The 21,907-nt window shown below is 39.2% G+C and overlaps 1 protein-coding gene across 3 annotated transcripts in view; it reads left to right on the forward strand.

The window, feature by feature from the left end:
* The window catches only part of PCSK5 (proprotein convertase subtilisin/kexin type 5), a 287,773-nt gene that overhangs the window by 214,922 nt on the left and 50,944 nt on the right, over positions 1-21,907 (forward strand). For 2 of the 3 annotated variants that reach the window (XM_067569064.1, XM_067569065.1), the window contains exons 18-21: positions 1,504-1,601; positions 2,079-2,208; positions 3,178-3,293; positions 19,812-19,914. In XM_067569064.1, the coding sequence (XP_067425165.1) occupies positions 1,504-1,601; positions 2,079-2,208; positions 3,178-3,293; positions 19,812-19,914 (447 nt within the window). Of the gene's footprint in view, positions 1-1,503; positions 1,602-2,078; positions 2,209-3,177; positions 3,294-5,204; positions 7,394-19,811; positions 19,915-21,907 lie in introns of those variants that run through there. The other variant, XM_067569066.1, reaches the window with a different exon arrangement.

Genomic DNA, 21,907 nt, shown 5'->3' on the forward strand with positions numbered 1-21,907 from the left:
ATAGTTCCAACTACACTTTGAACCGAATATTTCATTGATGTGAATGGGATGATGCAGAGAAGTGGTTTGCAAATACTGTTTGGCTGGAGACAACTTTCTTCAAGACTAGGGGCGTGTCACACTGTCCAGCAGTTCAGACTAAGGGAGAGTAAATAGCATTGCACACCATAGTGCTAGGCTGTAACTGCTCTGTGTGGATGCTGCGGGCATGAACAGAAAGATCCCAGTTCACGTGCAGACGCAGGACATTGCCATTCATGCCTGCAGCATGCACATGGGTGAGTTACAGCGCAGCACTTTGGTGAGCACTCCTATTGCTCCTCCTTAGTCCAAACTGCGGGGAACTGTAGATGTGCCCTAGGTTAACAAAGTAGAACTGCACGAGTTACGTTCTGGAGGAACACAGTCTATGTGGGTGCTAAAGCAAAATGGAGACTCCAGACATCTGGGTTCTATTCCTGACTCTTCCAGACACTTGTTTAGAACAGTCACTTAGGCAAACGTTTTCAGACTTGAGCACATAAAGTTGAAGACTTAAAAAACTGGCTTAATTTTCAGAGGCGTGGAGATATTGTGGCCATTGAATTCCAGCTGCAAAATAGGAATAATGCCCATCTTTGAAAAGGGCTTTGAGATCCATGGCCAGAAGGTGCTAATAAAACGCAAAATGGTTTTAGAAATTTAATTTAGTTAACTGAAAGTTTAGATTCTGCCAAATCGAGCAAAAATATCAGAAACGTCGTACCTTATAATGTGCCCAGAACAGTCGTTTGTGTTGCTCTAATGAGTGCTTACAAGGAGGCGTGGGAATGTGACTCCTTATAGTACTGCTTTTTCCTCATTTACTCACTATTTCATACTATCACTCAACACTGCCAGCAGACATACTACTTCAAATTTCCCAAGCTACACAAAGCTGATGCTTGGATGGGAGATTTCAAAGGAAAATCCCCATATTGCAGGAAGTGGCACTCTTCACATTCACTTAGTGTTTGTTAGTACTTTAACATGGTATTAGCAGACACCATTGGGCTTGATGTCTTTCAGGCAAAGGATAAGGTCTTGGTAACAAATCCCTTTGCCTATTTTGTTAAGTGTAGCAGTACTGACCCCAGACCAAATTCCATTTGGGTAATTACATTCTGCATACTTGGATTTTCTTTACACTTTCCCTTAGATTTGGCATTCTTCATTTCCTGTCCTGTACTACTATGTACTGTTTACTACAAGTTGTTAAACAGTTGTTACATTCCACCAGAGAAATTACATTTGAATCGTGTGAAATGATTGTTATATTTAAATTTGTAAAGAACTTGACGTGAAAGAAGCTGCATAAGTATATAGTGAGATAATAAGAGTTCAACTGAAATAATAATAACAATTTAAAAAAAAAGACCTACACTGCAGAATACTTTAGGTTTTGGAGTCTGATCATTGTCTTCCCTCTTTACCTTGCTGCTAGCTGGTCAGTATTAAACAGTCTAATTTATATTTTTGCATTAGCTTACATGGATCCAGATGTGCTGTCCGCTGCGAAGAGGGAAAATATCACAATGGCAGGGAATGTGAATCGTGTCACCGTTCCTGTGCAACTTGTTCAGGTATCTCACTGACATTTGATTTCAGTTAATCATTTTGTCTCCTGTGCAATATTACATCACATTTCCAAGTACAGCATGACAACTGGCTTGTAAATGAAAAGTTAAGCCTTGAGGATTCTTTCATAGATCTATGAATAAAGTAGGCTTCTTCCTGTTGACTTTATAAAAATAAACTTTTTGCTGAAAAGTACACACACACTCACTAGCTATCTTTGCTTGTAATTCCTAGCTGTAGAAATAACCATTTTTTTCTCAGAAAAAAATATACCAGAATTAACATTATATATATATCTTTTGTTGCCAGCTGATATAGTTTACAGTACATGTAGGCAAAGGTATAAAGCAATGAGAATATATCTGTCCAATAATCTTTGATTAGCAGATCATATTTTATTAAGTTAGAGATGCTGTCTGGTATTCAGACTATACTGGGAATGTGTCAATGTGTTACAGAGTATTTTTCTCTTGGTTCTTAAGGCTCAGGACCAGATGCTTGCATAAACTGCACAGAAAGTTATTTTATGGAGGATGGGAGATGTGTACAGACCTGTAATGTTGGTTATTACCTTGATCACTCTCTTGAAAATGGATACAAAACCTGCAAAAAGTAAGATACACTTTTCAGAGGCTGTATTATATTTTATGGGTTTTTTAAAGCAAGTTTATAATATTTGCTACCATACATTTACTACTGTGTACGTCTGATTAAATGATAGAATGTTCTGATATTGTAGAAAACATTACTGACTGTTAAGAATAAGAAAGTACACAGTATGCTAAGCAAACTATGGGAAAAAGACAAGAATTTTTAATGTGATTATAATTTATATAGAAGGCCTTTTAAAATATGCTTCAGTGCACATATGTGTGTCTTCTGCTTATTTAAATCAAAATTTATTTGGAAATTTGAAATTACAGCCATAAAAATATAGGTAAATAGTTAACAGATGTAGCAGAGGGGCTGTTCTTCCCCATTTTAGAAGCAATACTAGCCATCTAAGAGGTAAATTGCCATTCATATGGACCATTCAATTCCTCAGCTATACAACACCAGCTACGGAGCAGAAATATAATATCAAACTAAGAGCAACTAACATGTAGGTACCAACATGTAGACATGTATTTGATGAACAAAGCTTGGTAACCTTCTGCTGAGGTTTATTGAAAAGAGACAGTTTTTTGCAGTTCTTTGTAAAATACAATTCAGGCCTTCCTGAAGCTCTTATTTTTTGACTTTGGACTAACTCTCTGACTAGGAGCAGCAATGGAAATCACCTTGTGTTACAACTTTCCACAGAAAATACATATTACTCCTTTAATCTTCTATGACATGCTTTGCTTTTCTGTGCTTGTCTCCCTGTGTGTGTCCGGTTTATGGATGCATAATATCTTTTATAAATTTGGCTGGTTACTTCTATCTGTTGTACTTCGTTTCAATTTCAGAATCAAGCTGTTATCCTTAAATAAAAGAATGCAAATGATCTTCAAGAGTAGAATTTGACACAGTGTGATGGAAATTTTTGTTGTTGCTTCATGGCAATTAAGATAACTTCTGGCTTTTTTTTTTTTTTTAAAGATGTGATGCCAGCTGCTTGGAATGCAGTGGTCAAGGAGACAAAAACTGTACAACTTGTCCAAATGGCTATGTCTTAGAAACAGGTGTCTGTGTAATTGGAACAGTCTGTAAGGATGGTGAGTATTATTATTTTTCTCAAATAATATTCCTTTTGTTGGCATCAAAGTTAGTAAGTTAGTATTATCCACAGTTTGTGTTGGTTTGGCTTCTTGAAATGTTTTTGATCTCCTAAATGAATGTTATTTCATTATATTTTCATATATTTATAAGTTGGGCAAATACATAATATGAACTATTTTTGTTTCACAGACTCCATTCTTTGTTTGAATTTTAGCCCATTATTTGCACCTCATCCGTTTTGTAATGGGCATTTCTTTAGAAGGGTTTTTCATGTGAATATCTTAATGTACTCTCAACTGAAAGATTCATCTGTGTCTGATTCATCTTTCTAAACTGTAAAGATGTTGATGACTAATGTGGTGTTAACTCTCAATAACCTTAACTGAATGATGTGAGTGAGTAGCCAGAAGAAAATAGAGACCATTTTGAAAATATTGTACCATCTTCATAATGGAGATTTCATCATTCTCTAAACTCTTTGTTGCATTTGATACATCATTGCTCTGACTGTATATTATTGGCTTAATTAGTTACAATATAATTTAAAGCATCAAATTGTGTGTATAGTTAAAGAGATAGGGTCCTTTTCTTGAAGATTTTTACTACCTAAGGTGATTGCAGGTATAGGCCAATTCAACAAGTGAAATCATTTTGGAAGAGAAGCTTAGTGTTACCAACAGTGGAACAAATATCTGGCAAAGCAGATATATCATGATGATTCTGGGACCCATCTAGCTCCCATTTAAGTCAAATAAGCATTTAACCATTGATTCAGTAGAAGCAGTATTGGGTCCATAGTGCTGATTTGGACATTTATAGATCACATTAGTCAGGTTACACTTTCAAGTCAGATAAACCTAGGGAAAATTAAAAGTTGTGTACTCACGGTATCCTCATACATATCAGTAATCTGTTGCAATAGCAGGATTGCAGTACTTTTTAGGTCTTAAAAATCTGTCATCATTTATACCTGTGCAACCTCAATAAGTTCGCACAGATAGGTATCACAGTGCAGAATTTTGTTCCTTGTACTTTACATGGATTGTTATTGATGTTGGCCTGAAAAAAAGAGGTCAGGCAAACTAAATTTGCAGTAGAAATACACTTCTCCATGAACATGATTATAACACACACTCACTTTCCACGACTATTTCATACCTTCATCCTTTTTGTGAAAAATAATGCAAGTGCTTTTCTCTGCCCACTTGTACAAATAAGAGTAGTGTCTGTGGATACAAAATCAAAATGGCACAAGACCTTCATGCACGGAAATAACATTAATTGCACTTTTTACTGGCATATGGCTCAATCCTGCAAGAAGCTCAGAAGTCCAAGGAGGTACTGAGCACCCTCCACTCCCATTGAAGTCATCAGGCGTTGAAGGTGCTCATGCAAATGGAATCCATTTGTATTACAGTAGCCTGGGAGGATCTGTAATAATGTTACTTATAATTTTCAAAGATGGAAGATCATATGTTACTGGCTGGAGATCAAGAAGCATTGGTTGCTTGTCAGACGTACAAAATGTGAATTTCTGGTTAGAATGTTTTATTCTCTTTCTGTGTTATGACTGTTATATCCTTTTGATTCATAATAACTCAGAAAAAAATCCTTCACTGTATTTATCACTGTTTTCTAATTATTCTTTTTCTAATCTTTTTTTTTTTCTCCCCTTTCACAAATGGATACCAATCACTCCCTGTCGGACCACACAATATTTCTTCTTGAAAAAAAAAAATTGTGGACTGAAATTCCTTTTGATGGACCACATTTCCCACTTATTACCTGCTCCTGAATGGTCTCTTCCATCAAATCTGCCTGTCTGACCAATTAAACCTTCCTCCATTGTACATCATGCTCTTCAAATCTTCAACTTCCCCCCTCCCTCTATCGCTGACCTCTGGAAGCAACGGAAGAATCTTGGGCCGAGGGAGGATTCTGTATGCTAGTGAAAAAGAACAATCTGTGTCAAAGGAAAGTACTTCAGCAACTTTGTTGCAGAACATGTACGCACAAAGGGTGAACTGGCACTTCCCAGAGTCCTCTTGCTCCTGTAGACTTATAGATTAATCCGTATTATTATTAAAAAAAAAAAAAAAATTGCAAACCACCTCTTTCTCTCTCTCTCTCCTCTTTGTCAGAGGAGATGGTGAACTGTTTGTTGGAACTTTAATGGAAAAAACTACAACAAGCCTACCTTTCCTAACTGGGTGTTTAAAGCTAAGCATCCAGGATCACAGTCAGTATTGTGTGACCAAAGCATTTGATGCCAAAATTAACGTTAAAGTAATGATTTGATTTCCTGTCAACCTTAGGATTATCCCTGTTTTGATGGTCCTTTTACTTCCTTTTTTTTCCTGCTTGTTTCCCCTTCAAGATGTTTAAAGAGTGTTTCAAGAATAGGACACAAGTTTACATGGATTAAAACAAAACAAAAACAAAAACAAAATACTTGCATCAGTCTTTTTTTGTGCTTATATATTAATAGTCAGGGGGAATTTAAGGAAACCAGTTCCTGAGTGAATCAGAAACATCTTTATATGTGGGACTATGTTCTGCATCCTTTGTATCAGTATTAAAAATAAAAAGTGATCAATTCCACACCTTTCTTACTTGTTTCCTATGCTGTGTGCTGCTTTTTGGCATCACACAGTATGTATATACATTTTGATTCCCACCCTCCACCCTAGTTATATGAATCTGGTCATTAGACAGTTAAACAGCTATTCTGGGATTTTAATTTCTTTTTTTAAATAGTCAAATCTATTTGGAATAAAATATAAGAGGTACATAACACCTGAGTTTTGATAAGGGCATTCTTCCTTTTGTGAACATATTCTGAAAGAGCCTGGTCCTCTTACTTTTCATGAATGAAAGTATTTTTTAAACTCATGTCTGGAGCACATAGGTAACATTTAAGTAGTAGTTGTATTATCTTACCTTGTAATTTTAGGAAACATGGGGTCTGATCCTGCAAACATGTCCTACTAGTTACAGTATTAATGCATAGATTTCAGTAAGTGTTTACAGGACTGGGCCCTATAACTGAAAATGATACACTGGGTCAAATTTAACTCTTGGAGGAGATCAATAAATGTACATCAAAGGATGCTGTATATCCAGTTTGGGTTTTGTGTAATAATATCCCTTTTGTCATTCTGTGGCATGAAACTGCTCTTACTCAACAGTGGTGTAAATTGGGATTAACCTCAGTGAAGCCAGTTTAAGTGAGAGAGGAATCGGGCCTCTGTGTTTCCTTTTCTAGATACATGTCATTCCCAGTCAACATATTTTTATATGTTCCTAGTAGCATATTGCTTGACACCCATTAATTTAATAAAAAGTAATACATTAAATTGGAAAGATATTGGTTTGACTAAAACAAGTCTTCCTTCTGTACAAAAATAACCTGTGTGAGACTATCAGTGACACACAAATGGAAAATGAATTGCATTTCTGTAAAAATATAAATGGTAGAAATAGAACTTCTAGACTCCCCTTTTTCAATTATGAAATCTGTCCCTGAATTTTACAAACGAAAGCACCAGTGCCAGTAGAAACAATATGTTCTTTTTCCCAGAGAGCAGCTGAATTCTTACAGCAGACAACCCGTTCTGTATGATAGTAAAGGACCTGTGAAGCTCCTTTGGTGCTCATTAAATTTCCTGCTAAACATTCAAAGTTAAGGCAATTTTATTTGTGCTAGTTTAACTACTAGTCTGTTACGTCCTCCTTACTCTAATAACATTATTAACTAGAACATAATGCTTTCAAAGTTTAAGTTAATATTATATATTATATAAATATATATATATATATATTCATAATTGAGATATAATTATGTAATGGATTGTAAAGAATTTGTTTGGATACTTACAAATGTCTCTAACACTATTATAGAGAAGAAATTAATATCTTTGTTTTCTTTTTAAAATACTGACACATTGTTAAATCCAAATTCATTTTTACTGAAAAATACTGTACATGTGTAAAATGTTCAGTTGTTATTTGTAAAATAGAGTAGTACTGTTGTAATTGATACTGGCCAAAATCAATGTTATTCCATATTTTATTTTTTCTATTAAATTAACCTAAGTTCCTGTTCCTTTGGTCTGGTAAAACATGTTGCTAATCAATTTGTAAAGTATCTCGCTTGAAGGGGGAAAATAGTTTTATGTTAAAAAGCTGTTTGATATCAAGTATAAGTCAGTGCGACAATGTGGGGTTTTTTTGTTTTTAATGCATGTATTGAATTTTAAAGCAGTGGTATTTATCATGGCAGAAACACCTGTTTTTGATGCAGATTACTTTTTGCACTGTAGAAGCACAACCGTAGCTGAATCCTGATGCAGGAGAGCTTCAATTTCTTCTAATCCATAACAGTCATTATCAGCCCAATTTCTTTAATTTTTAGGATTAAAACCCAGATCTATACCTACTTAATGGCTCAGATGGTTAGGAATAGATTATGGAGGCTTTCACATTTCCAGGGAGACAGCCAGAGGTCTCCATTGTGCAGTGCATTGCTGGTCTCCGTTATTTCCCAATGCACAGGTGTCAGTACCGCAAAGCACCACATTAGGCCCTGTTCCTATAAATGACTTGTTCGCAGGCACCTGTGCCCCCGCGGAGCCTCACTGAAGTCAACAGGCCTCCACATGGGCACAGCATTCCAACCATGCAGGCTTGTGCCTTTATTGATATCAATTGATATCCTTGTCAGCCATCTCAGCTGAGAGATCAAAAACTGAATGGGCTTGGAGACTGAATTACCCTTTTCTCCACAGAGGTAGTGTCTTCAGATTAAACTGGAGCAGTCTGAGAAAGCCTGCACTTCAGCTGTCCAAGCAATGCATGTTCTGAAATGGTTTTTAATCCAGTACATTTTGTTAGCTGTAAAATCACTTACAAATAAAGAGCTAGATCATCAATCAGTGTCCTTCCGACTCTTCCAGATACTCCTGGGAGAGAGTGAACTTCAGCTTGTTGCAGCATACACACCCCAACACCCTGGATTAATTACTTTATAAGCACACTAGGGAGATGGACTCAACACTCCACCCACTCTTTGCCCTCTCTTGCCGCTTCCTGTCCACGTGTGCCAGGGAGGTACATAGTGACGCTGCACAGGAAGTGGCAGAATGGCACAAGGAAGAATGTGTGTGCCATATTCCCCTCCGCTCTCTTGCACGAGATGCAAGACAGACCACAATCTGGCCCAAAGAAAATCAATTGATATATTAACTTGTTATTGCATGAAGGATTTCTGCACTCTGCTTCCATTTTCAACTTTTTATTGTTGACACTGTTGCTGGATATTTCACCAGTTAGGTTATGTTGCATTCTGAACATATTCTCCTCTTTGGGTGGATAGCCTGCAAAGAGTGATAGTATATGTGTGATAATTTTGGCCTACCAGCTTTTTCCAGAATGAGTATCTTTAAACATTCCGCTGCACAGCTTCTCAGACAGGCAACTGCTGAACTAAATATTACTCCTGAATGCAATGCTTGGTAGCATGAAGTCAGAGCATCAGCCAGTCATCTTTTGTTGATGTGTCTAGTAATGGAGTCCAGTGTTTTATAAGCATTGCTATTACAGAGCTTTAGAGGAGCTTTGACAGCATTCTAGCCGAACCCTATTCATATGATAATCCATGTTCAACATTTGACATCCAGTGCTGATCATGAATGGATGATAGATACAGATAAACCGTTTCACTGAAGTTCAAACACTTTGTAACATTGAGAAGTTTACCCATTTTCTGCCTGCTAAAGAACATTTCTGCCTTTATTTATAATCACAATTCAAAAAGTGGCAACAAAGGTTTTTAACAATAATACTTTACCTAAGCCATTTCATAACTATGACAAAACATTTACTTGTCTCCATCCCTGTTCAAAGAGGCCCCATTGACCTCAGTAAGGATTAAGAATATGCTTAAGTGCTTTTCTGAACTGGGGCCTGGGAGACAATGAGGCCTATCTAATTGTGATCCAGAAAAATTTTCACAGCGCAACCAACATGTCCCAGAAGAGTAGGCAGAATTTCAACTATTTATTAACTAGTCAACAGCCCATTACGCAAAGGCACCATTTTTAAAAATGAAAGATGTATTTATTTTTTGTAACGGGATTACAAGCTTGACCCATCGTCTCGCTCTACTCTACCACTTCAAAAATAAACCATTTTTATTTTCCTGAGCAACAAAGACTGCCTGGTAAGTGGGAAAAGTGATTGTAAGGGGATGTGGAAATGAGCCTGCATCCACAGCGCATTCATCAATAATACACCTTGTTTTTGATCCAGTCTACTTACACAGTGTTGACACTGGAGAGTTCTCTTTTCTTCTGTAATGTTTTGCAAGATCCCTCTCTTTGGGGAACAATGTATTGTAACAAAAACTGTCAAAAAAAAACCCACAGAGAAACAACAGAAAATGTATCTGTTCTTAACCCTGCAAAAGAAAAACACCTTTGAAGTTCCAAAGTTTTTCACAAAATTGTTTTCCTGGGTTTTGACCAGTTCAGTTTACCACCAACCAAGAATACTGGGGGATATTGATGTGGGAAGGGCTTCCTTTCATCTTCTAACACAGACACCATCGTAACAGCAAATAGCAGTTTGCCAGCACCCGAGCCTTGTTAATGTGCCACGAGGGTCTGCTTTTTGGGGTCATGTCCAGCTATTTGGTGCATATGCTGCCATCAACAACAAACATTATATGTCAATGTAACTGCATCTCTATTCCCCATCTCTGCACTGGCCAACAGAGCAGGACTTGGACCCACCCATGTCCTGGAATATTTTGGTTAAGTCCAGGGCACCTAGAGCACAGCAATTTGAGCCTCTTACATGGGTTTGAGTCAGACCCATTATTTTTATAGGACCAGTTTCTGAACCTCTCATCCTGAGTACATTGAAGTCAATGTGATTGCTTATGATTGTGCTACTCTGTGTGGGTAAAGGTAGCGGAATCAGTCCCATACTCAGTTACACATGTACTGTAGTTAGCAAGATACTAGAAAGAGTTTGTCACTGGATCGCCACAATGATATTTTTTTCCTAATAAGGAAGTGAAGTTTCATTTCTGCTATGTGAAATGCTTACAAGGGAGTGAATGCTGCAGAAAGTGCTCCAAGTATTTAAAAGGCGGGCTTTCCAGTCAGCAGCGAATGTTGCACCTTCATGTAGTGCCAGCAGTTGGTTGTCTTTTTATTTCATATCTTCTTTGAGTATCTCACAGACTCACTGCCAGAGCTGGCAGTGGTTGGGTGTGGATTAATGCCACATTCACAATTACTAATTTATTGCCATCTTTACAGAGTGTAGGATGGATTTTATGAAGGTTTTATAGAAAAACATCACATTTCAAGGCAAGTTAGACTCTCCTATCACAAAGCATACTCGAGTTCTCTGCTTAATGGTGATATGAAATAAGCTTATTAACCATCTTCCTTTCCAACCGGGATGGAGTGACAGAATAGAACACTGACTAGTTGAAAATGCTTACTTTACCCAAAGGGAAATTAATTCATTGGGCGTTTCGCTGGACCTTGAATCTCTAGTGAGATTTAGTTGCAATCCAAACAATATTGTACATAAGTTCCCTTCAAACTTGGCCCTCATGTGCCCATGGTACTACCCACTGCTGCTTCAAGTCTCCTTTGAGCTACAGAGACAAGGAAGGACAAGCCAAATTGCTGCCAATCTGTGCACAGTGCATCTTTCAAGGACAAAGTATGCTATTAACATATGTGCTTCTGAAGTTACTGGAAACACAAAAAGACAGCAAAATTAATGTTCATGTGCACCCAGTTTAATACTCTTAACCCTAATTAACATTTCATTTGAAGCTATGCTAAGAACTGCTATTTCAGCCCAGCTGTTGCTAGCATGCTTCCAGCACAGCTTCCCTGATCACGCATGATTACATTTTGTTGTTGTTTTGTTTGAGAACACCAACAGCCAACTGTGTTACAGAGCTTACCTTCACTCCACAGCGCTCTATTTGACCTTTTAATCAGAAGTTTATAACTGTAGTATTGCCATTCTGTCTGCTCCACTCCCACCCCATATAACCAATACCTGGCTTTTAGACGAATCATTGCTGTTCCACGCTGGTCATGGAAAACTTATTGAACACTACTAGCCACAATCAGATTTTATCTTAGTTACTGCTAGAATGTCTTTTTCTATAATATGGACAGGGCCGATGTGAGATTTTAGACTAGATTATGATTTCAGTTTCACTGATATAAATATATATGGAAGTCAATGGATTTATTCTAGCTGTATACTGGTGTACTATAACTGAATAGAATATGCACCTTTGAGGAAGTACCTTTTATGAAGTGGAAATATAAATACACAGTACTTGAGCGATTTTTTTTTTTTTTTGCTACCAAGAAGATAAAAAATATTTTTTTGGCAGATTTCACCTGAGATTTACCATTTATTTATCTGTGCAGGTATTATAATTTGGTTAACTGACTGTTTCTGAATTACTATATGTCATTAGACCACTAGCTCAGTTGATCATATGCTTGTACTTGATCCAAAAGATCATGAGTTCACATCCACACCATGACTGGGGCCTAGGATGCAGTACCTATACTGTGGGTGCTGCACACTGCAGTATTTCCCTCCACACTTGCTGCACTACCTGTTTAAAATTCCCTTCTATGCTTAAATGCAACATGGTTAAAACACAGTGCAGATGGGATGAAATGTGGCAAGCACTGGTGGCCTTAGCAGAATTTGGGACTGCAATTTGGGAACATTACTTAGCCATGATTCTGTCCTGTTTACCTTACTGAGGTGGGGGGAGAGTCTATGCAACTAGCGCTGGTTAGACAGTTGAGAGGAATTGCAGACATTTTTAACAACATTTTAAAAAATTTTGTTGCCAGAAAAATTCTTTTTAATTTCCAACTCTAGGACTAGGTGGCTCTAGGACTTTGGGAACATGGTCTGGTCTCATTTATTCTCCGAACAGTATTTTAATACTGTTGGGTGCTACCATGTTTTAACTAATTCTAGGGCACACTAGCCCTAATTATTAAATAAAACTCTTTGGTAGATCTTGAGTATGGATGATGTTACACATAATCAAATCCCACCATCTTTATTTTTTATTCTGGAGTTCTGAGGCCACATATAGCTGCTCCTCACTGTATCAGCTATCACTGGATTGTCCCAAAGACCTTGATCTCAGATTTGAAGGGAACATATGGAGCATGGTTGGCCAGAGTTGGCTTTTTCCCACCATGCTCCATGGAACATTTTCTTTCAATCTGCAGATATACAACATTGTTATTGTAAAAGCAGTGTACAAGTTGACAAGATCACACCAACTATGCCGAGCAATCCATGTGTGCTATGAACTCCCTGTGCAGCTCAATTATCCCAGTTCCTAGCTACCTGTCTGGAGAACCTTACTCACCCCTTGACCAAAGCCACTCACAGTTCCTGTCCTTTTGGGAGGCAGTAATGTAACTGCGGCAATAATCAACAAATGGAGCCATTCCAACCCCTTTAACCTTTGTCAGCTCCCCATTGGGCAGGGACAGAACCACTCTAGCATTATAAGGAACAATAGTGTGAGTTGACACCTAAGGAAAGTCTCAATACAATTTGTTAACCACAACAATAAACCTGGTTAAAAAATTATCTCTCATCCATCCATCCATCAATCACCATACTCTCTGAGCACCAATAGACCTCAATACCTCACTGTGCTCACATCATGAAGACGCAATTGAAATAGTTTTTCCCATCTTAGCTCCACATAAGGAAACCTCCTTCATTTGGTGATGGTGGCCAATGCGTTTGTGCTCTGTAAGCTCATGGTGTGAGTCTTCCTCTCCATCACATCATAAGGGGTTTGACTTCAGTGGAGAGTAACGTGTTCCTTCTTACTCACTGTCCAACCCACCTCTCACTGGCTTTATCAGTAGCTGAGGACTCCTCTCAAGTAAGACTGATGTGCTTACCCAATGGAAGAAAACACAGGCTGGGTTGTTATTACAAATGGTGATTTAAAAACTGAGTTTTTAAAATTATGGCAAATATCTGAGCTCTTTGGAGGACAGACCAGCTTTTCACATGTTTGCATTGCCCCTAACAGAATAGGACTCCAATTCCTGATTAGGGAACCGTGGGCACTCCCACAGACAAATAATAAATATCAGTGACAATAAACTTCAAGCTGTTTTGGCAGAGGGACAGATACAGCAGGCATAAATACTTTTATTTGGAGGAGAAAAGAATAGAGGGTTATTGTAGTTGATAAAGCCAGTTGCCTTTCTTCTATATGTTATGCTTTATGTCCAACCTGAAGCGTTAAGTGATCTCTGCTAATCCTGCAATAAAAGACCCTTACATCATATAATCACCATATCAAACTCTGCACAAAACAGTGCTGCTTAGGGAAGGGAATTCCCGGTCTGCTCCAACCCTCAAGGATGATTGGGTCAAATATTCAAAAAAAGTGTAGTGATTTAGGAACCGAGATTCCATTTTTTTCAGTCTTACTGAAAATCAGTGGGACTTGGTACCTAAGTCACTTTTGAAAACCAGACAGCCACTTAGGCACATTTGAAAATTTACCCCAAAACTTAAAACATTTAAGGACCCCTCACTCATAATTGTGCACCCTCCCCTGTACATCCAGACCATTTCCTCAAATTCCAGTGCAACAGGTGCCATGGTTAGAGTCAGAGGCAACTTGATTACAGTGTATAAGTACCATCAGAGAGAGAAAAAGATTGGGTTCTAAAGGTCTCTTTAACCTAGCAAAGAAAAACATAACAAGAACCAACGGCTGGAAGCTAAACCCCGATAAATTCAATTTAGAAATTAGGCACAAATTTTTAATAGTGAGGGTGATTAACCATTGGAACAAACTGCTGGGGAAGTGGTAGATTCTCATCTCTTGCTGTCTTCAGATCAAAATCGGATGTCTTTCTGGAAGACATGCTCTAGCCAGATACAAGTTATTGAGCTCACTACAGGGTAACTGAGTGAAATGTAATGGCCTGTGATATACAAGCGATCATATTAGATGACCTAATGGTCCCTTCTGGCCTGAAACTCTGTGCTGCTTTCAAATTCCTTCTCTGCCACAAAGCCCACAAATGCTGAGCCCTGCCTCTAGCAGTGAAGCTGCTGGCACCAAGCCCTTATTATTTTTTTAATAAAATTGCTCTAAAGGCCCAATCACATCCTGATGCTGTGTCTTCTCAACTCCTAGTGATGGTAGGGGAAAGATGGTCTGGTGGCTATAATACTAGATTGGGACTTAAAAGGCACTACAAGGGTTCTGTTCTGGGGTTAACCACAGACTTCCTATTTGCCCATGGGCCATTCACTTAACCACCCCAATTTCCCGTCCGTAATACTAGACACAATATTTCCTAACTCCAAAAGAGTGTTGCGAGACTAGAGGTCATTAAAGATCATCAGGAGCTGCAATACTATGGTGAGGAGGGCTGAGTAAGCGCCCAGACAGGATGAGTTCGAGGCAGTAATTCACCCTCTGGCAGAAGCAGACTCTAAATTTGCATTGTATTTGAGTCTCCTAGTGCATTTTGTGTTGTCTATGTATTGATATTATAAGTTCCTCGGGGGAAAGGCTGTGGCCTACGGTGTATTTTACACCACCACCCACACTACTGGTAAATATACTAAAACAACAACAGCAATCAAAATCATTTATGCAAGACAATCCAGAAAAAAGCAGCTGTTACACACTGGATAAAGCAGCGGACTGAGACTCAGAAGAGCTGGGTTCTAACAGTCAAATCTGCCACAGACCTGCTGAGTGACCTTGAGCAAGACACTCTGCCTTGTCGTGCCTCAGTTTTCCCATCTGTAAAAAGGGAACAATGGTGCTTAGCCTTCTTTTTAAAGCACTTTGCGATCTACTGATGAAAAGTGCTATATAAGAGCTAAGTATTATTAAGTATGTATTTTTGTAGTGCTTATTAATAACAACAACAATACTATAAAAAATGGAAGACATCCTTTGCAACTTGACAAAATCCAAATGTCGAATGCAGTGTATGCCAAAGAGCCCAAATGAGAGCTACAAAGCATTATTCATGCCGGAACCTTAACTTGCAGTGGGTTTCATTCCTTTAGTATAATGTCCATTATCAACTCAGTTACATGGATTTGTTGTGTTTATGTAAATAATTTTCAACAAGAAAAGTGGGAGCCGTGGGGAAGACCCAATTTGTGTGGAACACAGGTAACTTTGAGTGTCCCTAGTCTTCAATTAAACCCCTGCGGCTAGCCTGTGGCAGCTGCTTCAGGCTGCGGGGCTATAAATTTGCTGTGTAGACTTTCGGGTTCAAGCTGGAGCCTGAGCTCTGGGACCCTCCCCACTCTCAGGGTCCAGCCCAAGCCTGAACATCTACACTGCAATTTTACAGCCAAGTCAGCTGACATGGGCCAGCCAGGGGCATTTAATTGCAGCGTACTAGACATGTCCTTTGGGACTAAAAATGAGTGGTTTCCCTTGAAATGAGGTACAGTGGAGAAGTATGTTTAAAGGTGGTAAATTACTCTTTAAATATGGCCTAGTGTTATTTCCCAGTTACACGTATTACATGGAGCCCTTGCAGAATAAAGCAAAAGAGTGCAGGCTTTGCAATTGTCAGCTAGCTACCAATGTCTGGGAGGATTTAAGCACTTTTTAGCACTAAGGAAATACATCAAGTTAACAAATAGTTCGGTGGTATAGTTTAAAAATCTTCTTTCAAGTGCATTTCAGCATTAACTATTTGAATTTCCACAGGAAAAAATGCATTGTGTTAATGTTTAATGACAGCTCTACAACCATAGCTGTGACTTGTGAAATCAGAGGCCCAAACCATAGGCAATTTCTGGCATGCATTCTTATAATAGTGTGTTTTAAGAGGCTGCAAATTAAAGATTAAGCTAGCAAAGAACTGGCCCTCAACTGGCACTAATCCAGGGCATCTGAAATGAATTACAGCACTTCAGATGGAGGAAGTAACAAAGCAATAACAAAGGCCTTTTAAAACTCACCACTTATGCCAGGTGGGGAGAGTTTGGATGGGGGTATCTGAGATATATGAATTCATGTCTCCAGACTGAATGATACATAGTCTAGCATGGGTGCCAAATAAAGTGAATTTAACAGAGATGAAAAACCAGCACCGAGATTTCAGAATATAAATTACAATCAAACAGCAATAGTAGATAAATAATGATTTAATAGCAGGGGAACATTCAACTGAGGGATACAACCACCATGGGAAATCACAAGCACACTCCCCAAGCAATGAGCCATCAGATCCTTCAATGTGGACATTGCATGTATTCTATTGTTGCCTACTTATTTTATAGCATCAACTAGTGTGCTCAGAAGCGCCACATAAAAAACAGACGACAGAGCCTGACCCTAAGGAGCATGGTTATTTTTTATATCGAGTTTCTGTTGTGAAAACTATCTGTTTATATTCCATATTCTGAAAAAGTCATTTGTATTGATGGGCTTCCATATCCGAATATCTTGACATGTAATGTTTCTATACTAATCTAAAAATGAGGTTGCTAATTGTGGAAATACAATGTTTATGGAGAGGACGATTTTCTGAAAGGCAGGAGATCTAGGTTTTAATTCCAGCTATGGCATTATTTGACATGGGGCAAATCATATAACCTAGCTATGTGTCGCCTTCTCTCTGTAAAAGGAGAAGAATACTTACAGGGTGCAGTGAGGACTAATTTATGATGGCCACATTTTATCTCAGTTGCACAAGTGTGAATGCACAGAGCTCCACTGAATTCAATGTCAAATGGTTAGGCAGTTTATCACATCTTTATCACCACCCCCCTTCTATGGTATATATTTATGATCCTCAACTGGTGTAAATCGGCAGACATCAGGTGACTTCAGTGAATCTATGCCAATTTACAGCAACTGAAGATCAGCTCTATGTAAATCTAGAGATTATATAAACAGATGGATACCAACACAAATAGGCATATATAAATATGATAAATGCCCTTCGAGATCTATGGCTGAAAAGCACTACATAAGTGTTATTATATAAATTCTATGTATGTATGTACATACATATGTACTCTCACACACACAGATACCTAAAATATATTGGTTACCTCTGTGGCTTGCAAAGCTGCCTACAAGCAAGGGTTTTTTTGTTTTGTTTTTAAACACACACATACTAGAAAGCATCAATATTTTCTTTCACTGCTGGAAAAAGGAAAAGAGACAGCCAAAAATATGTTAACAATTCCTGCAAATCCCAGACTGTTTGCAAAAACAATGTATTTGTAATAGAGAATTACAAAGGACGCCCCAGACTTTGTAAAACGTGTCTGCAGAATTCCTCGTGGATAGAGCTCTCGCTGGTCAAGAGATTTGATATTATATATGTGTCTACCACCCTTACTCATGATGAGTAGGATGTTAGTTCATAAGTCAGACCAGTGATTTCACCTATATATAAAACTGAGTGAGTAATCTGAGTATGTCTGAGTATGAGGTACTATATAGTTGCATATTAACATTATTTTATGGCTTGTCTACACCGTGTGGTAATGCCCTACATTAACTGGTCTGTGTGTAGACGCTGCTGATGTGCACTAAAACGTCCCTAGTGTACCTTAATATAATTTCTTTTTCTGCCTTTTGCTTTTCTGCCTCCCTTCCATTCTCCTTCATACAGCCTCCCCGTCCCCCCATTCCCTGTTCACTGTGGAGAACTCAGCACAACAGAGACAGCGAAAATCAAAAGACACTCCACTCTTCTGTGTCCTAAGTCCTACAATGCACACTCCCAGCCCAAGTGTCAAGGCAGCAATGCAACTGGGAGGAATTCTCCACTTAGGGGTATCCACAGAATTTGCAGGCTTCATTTACCTCACAGGACTCACTGCCTGGACCACAGCCTCAGCTAAATCAGTTGCTAAAGAATGAAACAGCAGATAGTAAATTGAGTCAAATATCTATAGTTGACTAGAATAGATTACCTTCTAACCAAATGACGTAAGGCACACTTATTTAATCTAGGGCCTTATAAAATTGTTCAGTGGATAGATTCACTGCCCCCACACAGACACAGTTCACATGTCGCTTGCCAAATGACTATAACTGCTGTCTGAGTCATGGGAAGCATAGCTATGCAGTATGGTAACCAAGTTTTAATGAGTACTTAATAAATAAAAGGACATGTCGTACTACAGCATCACAGCAGCAGCTATAGGCTGCATGAACATGTAAGATGTGTTTTTCAAAGTCACTGAGGGGACTGGGACACCCAATTCTCCTTAATTTTAAAGCTAATTGGGTGTCTAAATCCCTGAGCAAGTGTAGGCTTCCAGGAGGCACAGCACAAAAGGAGCAGCCCAAGAGGAGAGGTAAGGGGGACAAAGAAGACCTTTCTGCCCTCCTGATTTGGAGCTGGTCCTGGCTTTAGCTTATAGAAACCCATCCCTGGCTGCCTATTGGTGGCAGTAGAAGAATGCTGTGTCAGCACCAGAGGGAGTCACCCTGAGTCTGCTGCAGCTCATTAACGGCTCCTCTATATGTGGCATCCTTCCGCAACAGCTTTGAATATGTTTCTGTTAAAGAGATTAAAATAGCACCAAATCCATAACATGCCACATTTCTGAATGATCAGAGGTTACAAAATGTGGAAGACTCAAAGGGACTCTTTCTGATCTCACATTGTTAAGGATCAGGAATGACGCCACTGAAATCTGTTGATGAAAAGCACTGTAAGGGCTAGGTATTAAATCAGTGGAGTTACGCCAGGGCAAAATGAGCTAAGTGAAATCAAAATCAAACCCCAACATTTTCAGAAGAACTTACTTTATTTGTGGTAATGTTGTCTCAAGGAATGATAAGCCATTCCCAATCAATTCTGGATGCATTTAGCGGCTTGAGGCTTGCCTTTTAGATTTGGCACCAAAATGTTATGGTAATATTACAGTGGTTGGCATGTTAGAAACCCTTGGATAGCAAAGACAGACAGGCAGATGAATGGTTGTGATGTACCTTGTGTCTACCAGATGGTTGCCAAACAGTACAGTTCAGAACAGCACCTGAACGATTTCAAAATCCCATCTGGTGGCTGGATTCACTCTGCATGCATCCCCCACACAACTGTAGCTGCGACTCAAACCATTACCCTTCATGGGGTGTCCTTTATCTAGCTCTCCAAGGTGAACCAGAATAGATTGCCCAGCTGAGCCAATAGGAGCTGTGCCAACTCAGCCACTAAAAATCATTCTTTGTAAGCCTCAGGTAGATTCAAAGAAAATAAGTCATTGGGCTCATCATTCGGAGAGACCCAGCGCTCCAGCACCCTGGACACAAGCAGTTGATTCGTTGTGCTGCCAGTTTCAAGAAATCAAAACATCTTTGGTGTCTAATTCTTTTCAATTAGCAATAAATTGGGCCAAGTTTTTTATTTGATCTGTTGGTTTTAAGTAAACAATTGGGTTTTGTTTGCCAGGGGAATATGCCGATGACAACTATCAGTGTCAGTTCTGCGAAGCATCCTGCTCTAAGTGCACAGGGCCAAATCTGAATGACTGTATTGGCTGTGCAGTCACAAGGTAAGTGATTGTTGTTGGTATTTGTTTACATTGTGGTAGCATTAGAAACCCCAGTCAGGAGCAGGGCCCAATTGTACTAGGTGATATACAAATACATAAAAAGAGACTGTCACTAACCCTATGAGGTGAATCAAGTGAGTACGGCAAACAAAATTAGGGCAAGGAAGAAGGAAAACAAAGATGATACGAATGAGACCAGTTGATTGCACAGATATCTAGTGCATGACCAAATGAGTAGAAAATCTTTTTCTTTAAATAAATGAAACCTGCTAACTCTGACTGCCATACAGGTAAACCAGGACTGTTGGCTAGGAAGGTGGTGGCCGCTGACATGCCACAAAGGATAAAGGCTGACACTGATCAGTGGCAGTCAGGGTATGTCTATACTGCAATTTAAAACCTGCGGTTGGCCCGTGCTAGCTGACGTGGGCTTGTGGGACTTGGGCTAAAGGTCTGTTTAATAGTGGTGTAGATGTTCAAGCTCAGGCTGGAGCCCAGGCTCTAGGACCCTGCAGGGGAGTTTGGGAGGAGGGTCCTACACTGCATTTAAACAGCCCCTTCGCCTGAGCCCCATGAGCCCAAGTCGGTTGGCACCAGCCAGCAGCAGGTATCCAATTGCAGTGTAGACATACCCTCAGACACTCGGAGTCCAATTTTCGGCTTGCCACTTCTGCATTGGTTTTCTCTGCACACATTTGCTCTATATGGTAACCTGGCATGATATCAATTACCATGCAGCTCCTGAAGGGATTATTGTCTAACCAAGACATCATAAATTATTTAAAGCACATCTTACTAGAGAAGGTCCTGAACTAAATCCCAGTCTGAACCAATGATCCAACTTTGCAGAAGTCTGAATGTCATCTGAATTCTGCAGCTCAGGCTCACCTCTGCTACTTATACTATTTATAGCCTTTTGTTTTAAATCCCATGTTCTTCCAATAGAGACATTTTAGCTTTGACTCTGCACTCACAGTTTTACTCTGCTGCAATTGCACTGATTTCAGTGGAGTTACTCCATTTTTACACTGGTGTGAGATCAGACCTGAGTCCTATAAGCCTTTTCCATGCCATAAGAACACAGCAAAAAACAAGTAAACACACAATTTATAACGCCAGAGTCTATAATGGGACCTCCGTCATAACAAGACAAACCCAGTGGGGATACAGGGACTCTACCACCTTCAAATGGGTTATACCACAGATTAATTTAACTCAGGGTGTCTGGCCAGAGTTTCAATCACAAAGTTGAGGTTCTGTGCTTCTGTGTGGTAAATTGGAACCTCCATGTTACTTTAACATGATTTTTTTGGGGGAGGGGGAAGAAGAGGGAGTTGTTTGTTTATTGTTCCATAACAAAAAGTACAAGATGATCCAATTATAACAAATTACACATTCTCCCCCCCCCCCCCCCCCGATGTTCCAGTTTGTAATGATCAAGCTCCTCTTTTTCTTGAGTCTCCACGGCCTTTGGGAGGGGGTGCTATGATCATAACCAGAGTTTTAGCTGCCTCCTATTTGGTTTCAAGTAGAATTTGTCACAGCCTCGTGTGGAGCTAAAAGGCCAGACATTTGTTCCGCCTCTGTCACCAATTTTGGGATTCTATAATATACACATTGGTCATTTGCAGAGGCACTTTTCCTTACACAGGTTACACTAGGTAATACAAATAGAGAAGAGGGAGTTAAGCTCCAAAGCTCTTATTTTCACTGGGCCGGTCTACACTGGCAGTGGCAGTTGATGGGAGATACGCAAGTTACATAAGCTACATTATGTAGCTTACGTATCTCCCGTCGACATACTTACATTAACATACCACGATGTCTTCATGGCACTGCGTCAACGTCAGTTGCCGTCCCGTCAATGCTGCCTTCCACCTTTCTGGCCAGATCTACACTTACCTTGAAATTCAGCGGCAGTTGACGGGAGCTACGCAAGCTACGCAGAGCAGCTAGCATAACTCCCGTTGATTTCATAACTCCTCTTCTACGT

The sequence above is a fragment of the Emydura macquarii genome, unplaced genomic scaffold, assembly GCF_026122565.2.
Source record: "Emydura macquarii macquarii isolate MOO-44397 ecotype Brisbane River unplaced genomic scaffold, CSIRO-AGI_Emac_v2 contig_2897, whole genome shotgun sequence".
Lineage (NCBI taxonomy): Eukaryota > Metazoa > Chordata > Testudines > Chelidae > Emydura > Emydura macquarii.